Here is a 16,404-nt window from a genome sequence, read left to right on the forward strand (position 1 = left end):
GTGTTTCAACCGTGAAGCAGTTGTGTTTGCATGGCTGTGTTTCGGTTTAAAGAATGGGATATGGCGTGAATTTACAAGGTACAGAGGAATAACACCTGAGTCCTCAGGAATGGCAACGCATGGGGGATATCATGGGCGAAACAGTATACTCTGTTATGTCCATGGTACTGCTCGTGTCTATAGGCGACGGTTACCACTTTCCATCAGGTGGGCCGTCAGCTTGTTTGCCATTCTAAGTCTTATAAAAAAAAAAGTATTTTGATCTCTCTACTTACCCCGTTAGGGACTTAGCGTGAAGATAAAAATAAAATACAAATTTTACAGCACACTATATTATCTATCATCTATGAGGCCTGTTAACAACAACAATAATTATTTACATGTAATTTATTTTATACATAATAATTTTATTTTCTAATTTCTCGTATAATAGTTTAATACCAGTAGGACTTGGCTGGCACTCTGTCTTCTTTGATGCCCATTGCTTCCATGATATCCATTTCAAATGTACGCAGTTTTGGCTCGAACGTTATCTGTAACCATATATAGCAGTATACAGTAAATTTTCCTTATTCACGCTTCCTTGATTCGCGGATTAAAAAATTGCGACTCAATTCCTATATGTGCGGCTAAAAATTTCTATATTCGCGGATCTAATCGGTACATATTAATAAAAAGGATCCTGTATCCTTTGTAAAGACGTCGGGAAGTGGACTTATAAAAAATTTAAACAGACCTACACAACTACGCCTAAAGTATGTTGTCAAATGCTGTCTCGCCGCTGTATAAGTGGTTCGGCTTTCTATATTCACGGTTTCTGTATTCGCGGTATTTATACGGAACGTATACACCGCAAATAAAGAGCTTTTACTGCATTATTATAGTAATATTTTATGTACGCATTTATTATATTTATATATTTATTTATTTAACATATTATGTGTATGTTTATATTAGTCTAATTATATATTTACAATATATTAATACATTCATTAAATAATACACCGCCTAAATATTTCTCTGTTCGCCCAATAATCGACTGGTAGAGAACACCGTTCGGTGTTAAATCCGTCAAATGTACATAGAATTTCACTGTGCATTGAAGTTTAAATAAATAAATAAATTTGTACCTATAAGTTAAGAAATAAGGATACTTTTAAAGATAATTTTTAACTAGTACAATTTCTGTCTAATTTCAGTAAACATTTTTGATTTCGAGTCTTCAGAAAAAATTATATCTCTAAAAAGTATTTTATAAAATGCTATCTTCTTAAGAATAAGTGAAGAAAGTTGGCAAAAGAGAGTTTATGGAGAAAATGGAAAGGGTGATCACACGCCCATACCATAGGCAATCAACAATATACCTTAGTAACAACATCAGCCTCTGTATCCTTGTCGGGATTGGCCACATACAACTCCTTGCTCTTGTAATCTATGGTCTCCTCAGCTGATTTCGGTATGGGAATGATGCGGCTACTTGTCATAGATACACGCACCTGGTAATAAATAATATGTATGTTATATATGTATATTTATTTATTGTAATCTTATTTTTATATTTAGAATATTTTGCATTTTGTTTGATTCCTTTTATGTATTTACTGTGTCTGACTTGCGCCATCTATCTTTCTCTCTGTACTTATCCATTCTTTATGCCAGGTTGTCTGTAAGAGATTGCTTTTAGCGATAAGGCCGCCTTTTGTATATGCACATTCTGTATATATTTTTTTTTCTATACAACTTAGAATGGCAAACAAGCTGACGATCTACCTGATGGAAAGTGGTAACCGTCGCCTATAGACTTGAGCAGTACCATGGACATAACAGAGTATACTGTTTCGCCCATGATTCCCCCCATGCGTTGCCATTACTGAGAACTCAGGTGTTATTCCTCTGTACCCAGTAAATTTACGCCATATCCCACCCTTTAAACCAAAACACAGCCATGCAAACACAACTGCTTCACGGTTGAAACACGAATGGGATAGAGGTATCCAAGCAATCGACTTTTGTACAATGTCTCCCTCTGGTGAGATAAATACTTCTTGTATACATCTCTACTGTGCGCTAGACTCTATAACGAGTTTTTTTTTTTGTAGAATAAAAATGGTATGATAACCCCGCCTGCGCTAACGGGATACGCTGGCGGAGCACCAGTGAAGGGTGATAAATGAGAATGAAAACAGGCCAGTTAGCCCATCATGATGAATTCATCATGAAGAATTAATCATGATAGTTTCCAGGGAATTAATCATGGGAGAACCGCGAGGTCGATTTGGTTGGGTGTATTGCTAGCAATGGGATTTTTAGTCTCCATTACTAACAGAAAGAAAAAGAAAGAGACAAAACAGTTCAATAGCTAAAATAGTTTTATCGGATATTTTACATTTTTATCAATAAGTTAATATTTTTTTAATGTCTAGAAATAAAATTTCCCTGGCCTGTGAAGCTCATTAAGGTCTCATAAATACCTTCTCCCCCTCCTCAGTATATCTCCACTCAAATTCAGTTGGCTTCAAATTCTCTGGGTCTACAAGTTTCACATCAGTTGTGACAAGGAGCGGAGCCTCTGACTGGACCGTCACTCCGGGGAAATTCTTGTCTTTACCCACCTGAAAATTACAAAAGAAGTTGTATGTTTAACCAGTATCAAAAAGAAAAATGTTCTCAATTCTATTGCATTTTTTTATAGTTATCATTATCATACCAGCCATTATCTGTCCACTATTGAACATAGGCCTCCCCTATAGACAGCCATAAGGCACGGTCCTGACTCATCTGCATCCAGTTATATTATGGAATAATATTCATAGAATATTGCTAGCATTTTCATAACATGATCCTAGAACAACACAGAAGTAAATAGACGAAACAATGTTGCATCAAACAGTCTCAGCTGGAAAAAACTGGAACTTACTGCGCACACTAACAAATATAGAAGTCACTTCTGTGAGTCCTGCGCCCAAGATGAAGGATAAAAGGAAGAGATCGTATTCTTAGCTATGGGACTACTAATGCCTATACTTAACAATAATCTCTCCCAAAAACACAACTCAGTTACTGTTAAAAAGTTAAAAGATTGAACATCATTTTTTTTACCAAAAAGGAATCTAGTTAAGATTTCATGATATTCCCATGAGATAAAAAGATAATAAATAGGCTCAATGAGATTGATACCATAGTTAAACACAAACAAGTAGATAAAATTATACTAACAATACGGAGATGTGTGTTGAGCCCCTCCACGAATACCCAATTACGTTCCTGTACCACTTGACTGACAATGCCTTGTTTTCCTTTGTCTTTGCCAACCATTACTTCTACTCTATCACCTCTGAAATACAAAAAAATAAGGAAAATTGAGTAAAATAAAAAGGAATTTTACAAAACCAAATGAAAAATTTAAGTTCAACTAATGCAAGAGTCATGACCGCTCATTTACTAACATAGGTTAAGTCCATTTATAACTAACAAAATGGGCCTTATGTAGTCTGATTAAATAAATATTTTAATTATTTATTATTATTAAAGAATTGTACTTTAAAAATTTACTAAAGAAATTTGAATTGGACACTGAAATGAAATTGATAACTGCAAATATTGTTAAATCAAAACCAAAGACTAGGCAACATGGTCATTCTGTTCCTAATGGAACTAATTAGAAAAAAAAGCTGAAATTATTCATGTCAATATTGAATCAAAAATATATAAAAAGTATTTTCATTCATGAAAGTATAAGTTTTACTAGAGGGCGTTGTACAAACATTATCTACATGAAAAGCTCTGTTAAATCCATATTTATACTGTTAATATAAATATAAATATGATTAAATTTAATGGCAGTGAAGTTGCAGGATTTGGAGCATAAGTGCTCAGAAACAGTAATGAATGAGGGCATCATAGATATCACAGGGTGATTTGCGATGTCTTATTAGGAGCATTCTAAGGCGAATAAATATAATAAAAATACTACATGTATTTGACTATAAACCTATATGGACAGCTGATGTTTATGAGTGTGTGGAATGCTCTAAAACTAATATTTTCTTTTTCACAAGTGCATATGACATATTATTAAATATCACTTAAAATTAACTGAAAAAAAATATATGATTACTTGAAAAAACTCCACTCCCCAACTGGCTCTACAAACACTTTTTTTCTATGAACACCAACATCATTTTGCTGTCTGAAGTGACCAGTCCATGGTCTATTTGTGGTAAAACGGAACTTCTTACGTGCCACCTGGGCTTTGGGATACTGTGGGTAACCAGTTGGATTCTTCCAATATACCTGAAAAGGAACAAAAACAAAATTTGAGGTTATGATTATTAACAAGCAAAAAAATTTATATAATTGTTATCATACCTGTTCATAACTTCTCTTTATATAGGATTCAGGAAGGTTTGAATATTTAACAGTGAGATCACCCACTTTCTTTGATAAATAACTAAATATTCGCATTTTTACCAAATAGAATAATAGATCCCGTAATATGTAAATGTCAGATTGGATTGGGTGCTGTCAATGTTCAGCAAAGAGCAAGTAATTACTACTACATCTATGAAAACATGGCAGAAACTCATAGATTGAGTATAGTAGTACCTTCCTGAATTTTGTTTTTACTGTAATTATAAAATATTTTTATTAATATTAAACTACGACTAAGTATTGGTAATATAAATACCGATCCGATATCTATATATTGGGTTCCTCTATACATTCATGGCGAAAAAAAGGTAACGCCCATTTCAATATCACCAATATCGGTCGGATATTTATTTTCGAATATGTTATAAGCCTGTTATCCAAAAATTATTATTCGATAATAGACTTTTAACATGTTATTGGACCAGTATATAGATATTGGAACTAAAATATATAGATATTACTATATATTATACACTCCTAACTACATCTTGAAATTAAGTTTTAAATGGCAATATTTTATACATTATTTTAATAGTAACCCTGAAAAGGATTGAACAATATCTAATTTTTTTTCCATTATATTAGGGTGAAAACAAGTATTATATGAATCTATTAATTATGTTCGTTAAGGTGGTTGATTTCGCGTCATTTATTTATACAGGATAGAATCCGTAAAAATAAAAATTTACCAATGAAATATTAATTTATTTATTAGTCATGACTCGAAAAATAATAATTTTCAAATTTTCCATATTTATAAGGCATGTCCGGCTTTTAAATTAATATGGCATTTTTTGGTATTCTGATATTCCTTTTTTTATAACAATAATATAATAATAATAATAAATATATAAATAATAATCATAAAACATTAAATGCAAGGAGTGTTTTTGGTATAGTGAAGAGTTGTGTGATCCATTTTTATAATCATAAATTATTTTGATATTATATAGGTGTTTCGATATATGGTAAAATATTTTTCGAAGTTGGTAACTCTAAACAATTTATTAGGATAAATTAAAATAAGCTACTTCAGGTAGATTGGCTAGTTTTTCAACTTCAAGACTTCAAGTTTGTCACATCACTCAAAACAAAATTGTCAAAATATGATTTGTAAGTATATTATTTATTTTTAATTCAAAATTTACTTTAAATGATTATCATAAGTTAGGAATATTTAAGTTATAAAAGTTTTAATATATTATAAAACTTTGTGAACTCGTTCAAAATTGTGAAAATGTTGTTGTCCATAGACAATTGACGTAAATCAGCTGTCCAATACAGTACCAGTTGTTATAGGTGGCAGCACAGCGTCACGTGAATTTTCATGGCGCTACAGGGCTAGTCCCGAATTGTCTTGTGATTTCGCCAAATTATTTGCTGTTTCAAAAAATTATTATAAAACAGCATTAATATTTAAGTTACAGGTGAGTATTGTGATATGTTGGTTTGTGTATAGTGCACAGAGATGTACTAAAAAGATATTGCGCGCGACTTAAGTGTCAAAAGTTACGAGTGACTGTAAATGTAGGGTGGTTTGGGGGTGTATTTCTTGGGATAATAGGGATCTGGCGCCAGGATGTCTGAGCGCCAGGCGGGCGCCAGCCGTCCCTACCCGATATTGATTCACTACGTTGCTCCATTGCCGTGTAATTTGTGTCAAAACATCAGATTGCTTCTTGCTTCCGATCGCCAAGGTCTAGCAGTAGCGTTCTGAATTTGAAAAATCGATTTTTTCACCAAACTAAATAATTTGTTACTTGATAGAAATGTAGTTTTAAGGTTCGTGTATATTTTTAAGTAATCATTATATGATTAGTAGCGTAGGGGGTTTTATTTGATTAGGTAAATGTGAATGTTTCAGTACCGATAATGTCTGAGTACTGGCTTATTAGCGCCCCGGGCGACAAGACCTGCCAGCAGACATGGGACACCCTAAATAATGCCACTAAGTCTGGCAACCTCAGTGTCAACTACAAATTCCCTATCCCTGACCTTAAGGTGAGTTAATTATTAAACATACTAAAGTTAAAAAAAAGAAACTATATTTAGTTAAATTATTAAAAATGTATATTAATTTCAGTAATTTAAGTCTACTAAATTAAGTATATAAATGTACATTTGTGAAATTATAAAATCAATATAATTTACTTCGCAGGTTGATTAAAAAATAATTTTTAACTAAATAAATATATAAAAATGTACATCTAATAAATATATATTAATTTTAAAAACTAAAATATAAAATTTATGTCATAAAGTAATACATATTAAATTATTTTGAATATGATGTTTTATATAAAATATTTTTAAGTATTTACTACATATCAATAAGTAATTTTTTACATTCAATATTTCTATAGAGGATGGGTTTTCTCTGTAAGAGGAAAAAGAGAATGAAAAAAAACAAAACATTTTTTATTTCAGTATTCTTTCTTTGTTGTTTTAGTAGCATTATTATTATGAATAGAAAGAAATTATGAGTATAAAGTGATTATTAATTATATTTTTTTATCTGTGCAATAAATAAAAAAAATCCATTAATTTATTCCCACATTCACAAATGTAAAATATTTGCTTTCCAGGTGGGGACACTGGATCAATTAGTTGGCCTGTCCGATGACCTTGGTAAGCTAGATGGCTTCGTTGAAAGTGTCACCAGAAAAGTGGCGCAGTACCTCGGTGAGGTTAGTACTGTTTAAGACCATCTTTATTATTATTATTATATCGGCTATTAATTGTCCACTGCTGAACGTAAGCCTCCCCTATAAGAGGAGTTTTGCCAGTAGTTACCACATTTGGCAGACAGGTTAGCAACTGCAGTTAGGCTTTTAGAGATGTTTTAAGAGGCATGCTGCTGCTTATCCCTTGATCACTAAGGTCCCTTAGTTGCCTCTTATTACACCCATAGGAAAGTTTTATCCTGATGAAAAAATGTATCTCCTACCACTATGGTAAGTGAAACAATGTTTGTTGGGCCAGCTTATAAAAATAGACAACTGTTCTCTATAGACATGAACAGCACCAACTGTTTTTAACTGAAAAAAAAAAACCTTTATTATCCTATTAGATGATTAATAAATATTCTGTACAACACTTGCTGGGTCAACATGTCTTTTAAACAAAGACTTTGCAGTGTCGTCCATTTTCAACTAAATTAAAAAAGCAGGAAGTTCTCAATTTGATTGTAGTTTTTTTATGTAACAAACATACTCTTGAACAAATTACCATCTTTCGAGATACTGTAAAGCAGTTGTGTTTGTATCGCTGTGTTTTGGTTTGAAGGGTGGGATATTGCAGTGAATTAACAGGGTACAGAGGAGTAACACCTGAGTCCTTAGGAATGGCAACGCATGGGGGATATCATGGACGAAACAGTGTACTCTGTTATGTCCATGGTACTGCTCATGTCTATAGGCGATGGTTAATACTTTCCATCAGGTGGGCCGTCAGCTTGTTTGCCATTCGAAGTTGCATAAATAAAACATGTGGTTCCATGTCATGCAATCACAAAAAAGAAAATGGAAGTCTGTTATTTTGTTTTGTGGAACAATGTTTTAATTATCTCCTATTCCTTGTTATTCTGAGTCATAATGCATCCGCAACTCTTTTGATCTCATTGGATGAGTGGAGCACCATGGACATTATTAAATATATTGTGACACTCATTGTATTAATGTGTTGTCATGTTATGTTGTTATGTGTTGTTGTAATATTCCTGAGGACTAAGGTGTTACACCTCAATACCTTGTAATATAACTGCTTTTTTAACTGTGACAATGGAGCAGCTGCTTAGTGACAGAACAATGAGTGGTAACAGACGTGAGAAAAAAACAAGAAATTGTGAAATTACTGAAACCGTTAATAAAAAACTAAAATTATTGAAAACCCTTCCATTCTGATTGTTTCCTGTGCCAAAACGATTAAGTATTCTTTGTTGCAAACACGTCTAAACTGGGAGTTAATCTGGTGTAATCCAAGACAAGAGAGGGGTAGGGCTTATTACCAACAGCCATATAATAAGTATCAGTCCTGTTGCTAGTAATATACCCTGTAGGGTCGACCTAAACGCGGTTCCGCCTGAATACCATCCTGGTTAACTATTGTTGAATTCATCACGATAGGTCAACTGTCTTGCTTTCATCCTCATCTGTCATCTCACTGGTGCTCAGCGTATACCGACTATGCTAGGCGGGGTTACCATTCGGTTTTCACGCATTAAAAAAGAAATTAGACAAGTTGAAAGTTATTGATTCGCCCGCCATTATGCCTACATTTTCGCGCCCATATTGCGTGACCTATGATATTTTCTGTGTTAATATTGAATAACACCCTAATAGCTTCTTGCTTACCTAAACTATATTTGTAACCTAAATGAAATGCTGCAAACGTTATGGCGACCTTTGTATCGTATATGGGATGTGAAGATAATTTTGACTAGTTAATCAATATTTTTTTTTCTTATCTAAACATAAGTATGAGTATAAGTGTAGTATCTGTAACATTTATTATTTTACTATTTTTTTTTTAATTTGCTATTTTTTTTTGTCTCCACCAATTCACAATTTCTGTCAGACATTCAAAGGTTGACTGCAAAATTCCTTTTACCATACAGTTTAAGTGTGCCATTGTACTCATTCTTTTCTTAAAAACTTTGTATCCTACAATTGAAGACTACTGTACAATAAAGTGTTATTGTACAGTAATCTTCAATTAAAATTAAGTATAGATAAATAAATTTTAACTTGTATTGGTTTAAAATATTGTAGAACTCTTACTTTTAACTAATATTAACTTGTAAAAACGTTTATAAATATAGCAAATATCCAAAAATCTCTGTCATATGTGAACAAACTACCATATTTCGATTTATTTTTTATTTATTAATGATATTTATCAAAAACAATAATGTAAATGGTTTACAATAGGCCATCATATTATGTAACATACAAAGTAAAAAGAAATTTAAATTGAGAACCATTATAAATTAAACAAAAAAAAATGTACAATGATAACTGTTGGTTATTTAATATTGCCAGTAAAAAAAATTAATCCCACTTACAGAATTTTTTTTTTTGATAAGTATATTAATTTTATTATTGTTATTTCAACATAGTTTTGTTATTCTCACAGGTACTAGAAGATCAACGTGATAAACTCCACGAAAACCTGATGGCAAACAACAGTAAGTACAAATTTTAAATTTTGGTGTAATTTTTATTAATTATGGCACTAAACATTTATTTCGTTATTGAATGTTAATTTTTATTAAAATAAATATAATTGAGTATGAATATTAATTTATTGACATTGTTTAGTGCCATTGTTCTGTTTTACATACAATATATTGAAAAATCTTTAATAAAACGAACATAAAATTAGTTCTTCAGAAGCAAGGAAATAAATAAAGTGTATTTAAAAAAAATAAAATGATGATTTAATATAATTTTGCATGACATTAAAGGAAGTTAGAGTATAAATTATTATGAAGGCATGATAAATCTTTCTAGTGGAGGATTATAGACTGCATTGAAGGTCCATGACGTTGCTAGCATGAGAAAACTAATTTTAATTATACATAGAAAAGAATGGACTGATGTAGAAATGAATATAAAATAAAAGCACAGAGTAGTGCGAAAAATTAAGCATGTGTCGCTCAATTTCGGTGGTTTATTAAATTATCTATTCTTATTTTCTGTTCTTCCTCTGTGTTATTCTTTTTTTTTTATTATTATTATTTTTTTGTTCTGTTAACACATTTAAAATATTTTGCATGTAATTTATTTATAACAACACTGTTTATTATGATTATACAAGTAAGCAATGTGTACTTTTAATTTATTTTAATTATTGTGTTATATTTTGTTGCAATTATCAATTGCACTATATCAATGAATGTTTCTTTTATTATTACTTTTTTTTTATTTATAATTTAAACATTATCACACAATAACACTCATTTATCTCACAGTAATCACGATTTTTATAACATCAAGCACTAATTATGTATATAATGTCACCTATATATATACAACGTTAACGAATCTTCGAGTTCTCAATAATTTTGAGCGTACATACTCAAAATTTGAGACAATCACTTTTATGAAAAAATAATTAATAAATAATTTAAGTAAGATTCGTTAGCTATCTACGTCTTGTTTGAAGGCTAAGAATGTTGAGTGGACAGTGTTTGTTCGAATGTATTAATTTAGATTTGAGGTTCGTTGACACTATGACGGTATCGAACCTTTGCACATTGCATCTTATTAATGTGTGAAATGTAAATAGTTGTACTGAAATGTATGGTAAAAACACTATATATATATGTTGCATTTTAGTTTAATCCGTTCCGTAAATCAATCACAAAAACTTTCATGGCGTTGAAAGATAGGATTTTTCAGGCAGAAAAACCTGTGACACTACGATCTTTGGTGATTTGCCCTATGTCGTTCATGGCGTTGATGTTTTAGTTAAATTATTAATGACTTTTCCACGTATTCGTAGAGAAATTCGGACATAGAACGATTGGAATACGAAATATTTCGATTTTTTTTTTTATAATCACAGTTTATATATTTTTCATGGGATATATATATATCCATCTCTATCTATGAATATTATAAATAGTTAATTGATATACAGCCTGTATATTAAATAGGTGAACACATTTATCAAATTTGGATCGATACACATTTAAATTTTCATATGTCGTAATTATATTTTCACATATATCACGTGTATTTACCATTTGAATTGTATATATACATATATACTAAGACTGTTAGTATTTGGCATTGCATTTCAGTGTCTGAAAAATGGAAAAAAGTTTGCGGAAGTGAGTAATACTTGTAGTGTATGTTAGCTTCGATTTTATTGTGCTAGCTTATTTGTCGCTTTAAATACGCGAGAAATATATATATATTTAAGCTGTCCAGCTATCTCTCTCTCTTTTTTTTTAATATAATACTTTATACTTGTAATTTAAAGTCCAAAATAGGTTAACGTATTCGTCTATGTAAATTTTATTGTTTTCAGCACCACGTACTATTTTGTATTATTATTATTTTATTACTACAAAAACTGCATATTAAACTGGGTATTGGTCGTCGTCGTAATTCATGCAATAATATAAATATTATTTCATTTCTTGGAACATCAATAAATTGTTAAATTGTACATGTTATAATTTTCTCAGTCCTCTTTAGCGTATAAATGTTTTCAATTGTTTATAATTGTAAAAATCACAGTTGTACGAAAAAATCACAGTGTGATATGTTATTATGACAATAACGTGGTTTAGAATGTAACATTTTCTTTACGCACGTTGAATGATTAAAGTTTTTAGATATTATTGTTCATTAGCTGCAAAATATTTCATAATTACAGATTTGATATTGTTTGATTCGCATTTTCTCGTATTTGAATTTTCTATTTACTATTCGTTTCCTATTAGCTAATTTAAACATTAACTGTATACTTAGAAAAATCACAATCGTTTCGTGAAAATGTGAATCATTTTATCATAAAATGAAAAATGTATATTTTTTTTTTAATGTATAAGGTTAACAATGTTTTAGTTGTAAGTTCACATGTTGTGTATTCAATATATATATATAATCGTTAGCTCTCGATCAAATGTAACTTACTGCACAGATGTGTTATAGGTTTGATATTATAAGATATTTATATCTTCATAGCCCATAGATAATCGCAATCACTGCCTCACAAGACATTCATAGCTTAGCCATGACAAGCTTAAAAATTTTGTCTTATGCTTTGCGCTTCTTTACATTTTCTTATTTATATTATGTCATAATTTATTTTGTATAATTATATATTTTTTTATTTTGCTCCTTCCTAATACTGTCCTGTTATTTTAACTACGTAAAAAGTGAGGTGTCTAACTATTAATAAAATGTAACAGTATACGCGAGATGTTTTAACGATCCATTCGACGGGAATGATTTTTGTAGTTTACGTAATATTTATTGGGAACAAGAGCGTAAACAGTATTCAAATAGCTTTTTACGGCTGACGTAAAACAGAAATGAGATTGTTTCCCGTCGATTAATTTAATGCGATGCAGCTATTGTCGTTATTCACGGTTGGCAGCGACAGCAAAGAGAACTGAATATATATAAAGCTAATGTAAAAAAAGCCTAATGGACGCCTAATTCAGTTGCCACAACAAAAAATCTGCCGACTTTAGGCATCGACTCGTACGCGGATCCTGGAGGGGGTGAACCGCCCCCCACGCCTACCTCACCCGTGTGCGATTCGGCCTTCTCTGAGCATCATGGCTGCTGGCCATGCGAGCATCGAGAACATTCTGAATGCGAGGCCTCCCAGCCTTCGCAACCCTCAAGCGGACGGAGTTCGCCGCGATGGGACGAGGAGGAGGAAGAGGAACGGCCTCATCACGTGCTAACGCAAGGTCTAGGAAATAACAAATCTGAATGCTGACACATTCTGAACGAGTTTGAGGCTATTTACTGGATACTGAGTGAAATATTACGTTATAAGTTTGTTCATTTGTATAAAAACATTGTATAGTGAATGGTCTCAAAAACTCGCTATATTAATCCCGGTAGGCCCAGTGTAAACACTTAAACCGTACTTCATAGGCCTAATATAATGCGTACAGCGCTGCCTGTCTGTATTTAGAGTCGCGTAAATTACATCAAATTCAAATGTGACGGCAGTGATTGCGTTTATTCTTCTTCTTCCTCACTTCACACTTCGTTTTTGTATACACCAAGCTTCGTTTATTTTCCTCTTTTACACAGCAGATGGCGCTGGCCGTATGTACTCTATTTGGAGCGCTATCCTGAATTTTTCTGTTGTCTCTCTCATGTTTCGTGTACTTATTAAAAGTTTAGGGTGACGCTGTGCCTCCAAGCATATTTGTTTAAGTGAAAGGTTGCACAAGGAGTACGTCTGATACCACACAACGTATGCAAGTGTAGCTTTAAATTTTTAAAATGCTATCCAAAATGTGTAGTTTTAACACTAAGCATTTCTTGAACATGAAAATATAAAATGTCGAGAAATGCTCTCGTAGACGCTTGACCACTTAAGTGTACTTCACTTAGCTTTTCAAGTTAATGTTATATACTTTTTTTTTTTTTTAATTTGCTTTATTTATCTATTTAATATTGTCAATGTTGTGTTTTGTTCTGTAATATTATTTATAATAATAATTTTAAGAAAATTTACAATTATTGACTTACATAGGTTTGCAGTCGGAGTACGGAAGCATTCTAGGTCAGCGTTTGTTATTAGTAAAAGCTATAAATAGATGTTATTCAAACACAATGTAAGTTCGTAACCTTGATCGCAGTGTGAAAGTGCAATAACTTTTTATTTGATTTTTTTTTATGTTATATTTAAAAAAATATATTATTCTTTAAGATATATCTTTACATTAATATAACAAATAACATGTCATTATCAATGGTGTAGTAGGCATATTTAATATTATCAAAAAATTATGTTTTTTTTTTTAAATTAAAATATTTTTATTTGCGGTTACATAGCAAGATGGTATAGTTCTGTATCTAATTACAGCAAGTCAAGATTTGGAATTTTTATATTGTTCCTTTATTCACCTGTGGACAATGTATGGGTTGAAATTATAATGGCAGAGGCTGTGTAAGGCGTGGCCGATTCGGGTCACCGCCCACTGCCGCGCAATCTTAGTGGCTTCGTGGCACGCGGATTTATTTACATTTTTTGTAAAAAAAATATTTTTCGCTATACTAGCAGTTCTAAGTTTCGCCCACGCCCCTAAATGATGGTGATATTGTCTGTCAATGTATATAAGCTGTTAAGACATTAAAGAAATGTAGGAAACATGTATAATTAACCTATCAATACATCTCTGTCTGAAATGACGCCATTTAATTCGTTTGGCTCGCGTAAGAACTCAACACATCGCATCGTGTAATCGTGTACAAAGAATTAGATGAAAAAAAAAACAACAACAAATATTGTTTACCTTAAAACAATTTAAGGTTGCCAATTTAGTTATGGTTTTATGTATCGCGTATAGTTACTACCTTGGGAGGAAAAAAAATTGGCGTCGCGCCAACTCTATGGTCACCTAACCTCGACATTAGTTGATTAATTTGACATTCATATCGTATAATGTTTGGACTGAGTAGTGATCTGATATGATATGAGTATTTATTTAGCTTTGCATCGATTAAATGTGTAGTTTTATGTATTTCACGTATAAGACAAAGCATGTATTATTTCGCATGATTATTTGATATTGCATGTACTTAGTTTTAAGTTTTTTTTTTTAATAATGTTATGTTAGTCATGTCAGTGTATTGATATATTGTACGAATGCACATTTGTTGCTAGTTAATATGTAGTTATACTAAAATTAAGTTTTTTTTTTTAGATGACTAGCTTATTTTTTTTTTCGTTTAAGCACAGTTGAAAATTATTATTTTTAAGTTATACCTCTTTACATTAAGGTGTCGATTCACACACCGTGTCCTGTTTATATTGTGTGCGTGTATGTGTGTGTGTGTGTGTGTGTGTGTGAAATGTGACAATACGACAATTTAAGTGTTGTGTGAAAGTGAATTTATCAACACCTTTGGACTAAAAGAAATAAACTTGCGCTTAAAATTACTCGTAATAAAGTTGATTTTTAAATGTTTTCATAATACATAATTGATAAATGTTTTATAAAACAGGACCTTAATTTTAATATCATTAAGTCCAATTTTATTTTGTAGTCCGATGGGACACGAAGTTCTTTTTTTTTTAAATAAATTCTATCCAATTTATTAACTACTAAACGTGACCGATATGGTCTAGATCAGTGGTTCCGTATAAAAAATACGTATGTATCAGTACGTAATTTTTAATTTACCTACTTAGTTTTTAAAATTGTGTGCGATTATGTAAGAAATTTTAGGAATCAGGAACCTCTAGTCTAGATTCATTAAAAGCTAAATGGAAATAATTTATGATATTATATTTTACATAGACACCAAACGACGTGTGATGTTACATGTATGTACCATTCCGAATGACTTGGCGAAAATGAAAATATTTCTTTACATTTATTATAATATGAATTATTTATTTGTACTCGAATAATTATTGAATCGGTTAATTATATTTTCAGAATTTCCAACCTTAACACTTTCAATTTAAACTATTAAAAAAAAAATAGTTCGCGCCATAAACAATCATGTCCAAGTATTTTGGAATGGAGTTTGTGTTTGACAAGATTCGTTATAACTGCTTCAACTAAACGGAATCTGTCATAATTATCAAGTACAAGGTCATCGAACTATATACACTACACGCAGAAGTTAATTTGATACATCGCGCGACTTACTAATAATACTGTAGTACTACTGCGAATAGGTGTAGCCAGGGTTGGGCAATATATAGCGATATCTATATATTTCAGTTACAATATCTATTTACTGGGCCCATAACGTATATGTTAAAAGTCTGTTATCCTTCATAACTTCAAATGTTATGTCATAACCTTTAAGAAAAGAGCATATTACTTTTTAAAAGGCCGGCAGCACATCTGCAATGCCATTAGTGTTGCGGGTGATCATGGGCGGCGGTAGTCACTTACCATCAGGCCAGCCGCATGCTCGTTTGCCCCCTGTGTTGTAAAAAAGAATTCTAAAAATAAAATTGGATAAAAGATTTTGACATATTTGAAAATAGATAACCTATCGTAAATGGGTGATAGCCTTTTTCCCGCCATCAATGTCCAGAGGAACCCAATATATAGATATCGGATCGGTATCCATATCACTCATACTTAAGTGTAGGTACTACTACATATTATTATTTGTAAATAAAAAAAAAGAGTGATTATACCTGTTTTGCAAACTGTATATATTGCTATTTTTTTTTTTTTTTTGCTAATAAGACTGACTTTATCTGTAGGGTTGCCATCTGTAAAATAAACAAGGTTCGACAAGAATA

At 31.5% G+C, this 16,404-nt stretch overlaps 2 protein-coding genes across 3 annotated transcripts in view; one reads left to right on the forward strand and one right to left on the reverse strand.

The window, feature by feature from the left end:
* Nucleotides 1-312: 312 nt before the first annotated feature.
* LOC113510910 (probable 39S ribosomal protein L24, mitochondrial) lies at nucleotides 313-4,534 on the reverse strand. The gene is made up of 6 exons (XM_031911301.2): nucleotides 4,369-4,534; nucleotides 4,118-4,293; nucleotides 3,217-3,334; nucleotides 2,472-2,612; nucleotides 1,365-1,496; nucleotides 313-533 (listed from the first exon to the last, which is right to left on the reverse strand). Exons 1-6 carry the CDS (start codon nucleotides 4,462-4,464, stop codon nucleotides 435-437), a joined length of 762 nt encoding a protein of 253 aa, XP_031767161.1. The 5' UTR covers nucleotides 4,465-4,534; the 3' UTR covers nucleotides 313-434.
* A 908-nt stretch (nucleotides 4,535-5,442) lies between these two features.
* The window catches only part of LOC113510909 (V-type proton ATPase subunit C), an 18,697-nt gene continuing 7,735 nt past the window's right edge, over nucleotides 5,443-16,404 (forward strand). Inside the window, exons 1-4 of one of the 2 annotated variants that reach the window (XM_052902146.1) lie at nucleotides 5,443-5,544; nucleotides 6,296-6,432; nucleotides 7,017-7,118; nucleotides 9,565-9,616. In XM_052902146.1, the coding sequence (XP_052758106.1) occupies nucleotides 5,538-5,544; nucleotides 6,296-6,432; nucleotides 7,017-7,118; nucleotides 9,565-9,616 (298 nt within the window). In that variant the 5' untranslated portion in view covers nucleotides 5,443-5,537. Of the gene's footprint in view, nucleotides 5,545-5,701; nucleotides 5,859-6,295; nucleotides 6,433-7,016; nucleotides 7,119-9,564; nucleotides 9,617-16,404 lie in introns of those variants that run through there. The other variant, XM_052902148.1, reaches the window with a different exon arrangement.

The sequence above is a fragment of the Galleria mellonella genome, unplaced genomic scaffold (assembly GCF_026898425.1).
Source record: "Galleria mellonella isolate WM207_F2 unplaced genomic scaffold, CSIRO_AGI_GalMel_v1 utg87, whole genome shotgun sequence".
Classification (NCBI taxonomy): domain Eukaryota; kingdom Metazoa; phylum Arthropoda; class Insecta; order Lepidoptera; family Pyralidae; genus Galleria; species Galleria mellonella.

Bases quoted from the DNA above. Each gene is read 5' to 3' on its own strand.
- LOC113510910 (XM_031911301.2), bottom strand. From the start codon at position 4,464: ATGCGAATATTTAGTTATTTATCAAAGAAAGTGGGTGATCTCACTGTT. The intron at 1,497-2,471 runs GTATTTATGAGA...ATTTATTACCAG, and splicing joins ATACTGAGGAGGGGGAGAAG to GTGCGTGTATCTATGACAAG. The intron at 534-1,364 runs GTATATTGTTGA...ATATGGTTACAG, and splicing joins AGGCTGATGTTGTTACTAAG to ATAACGTTCGAGCCAAAACT.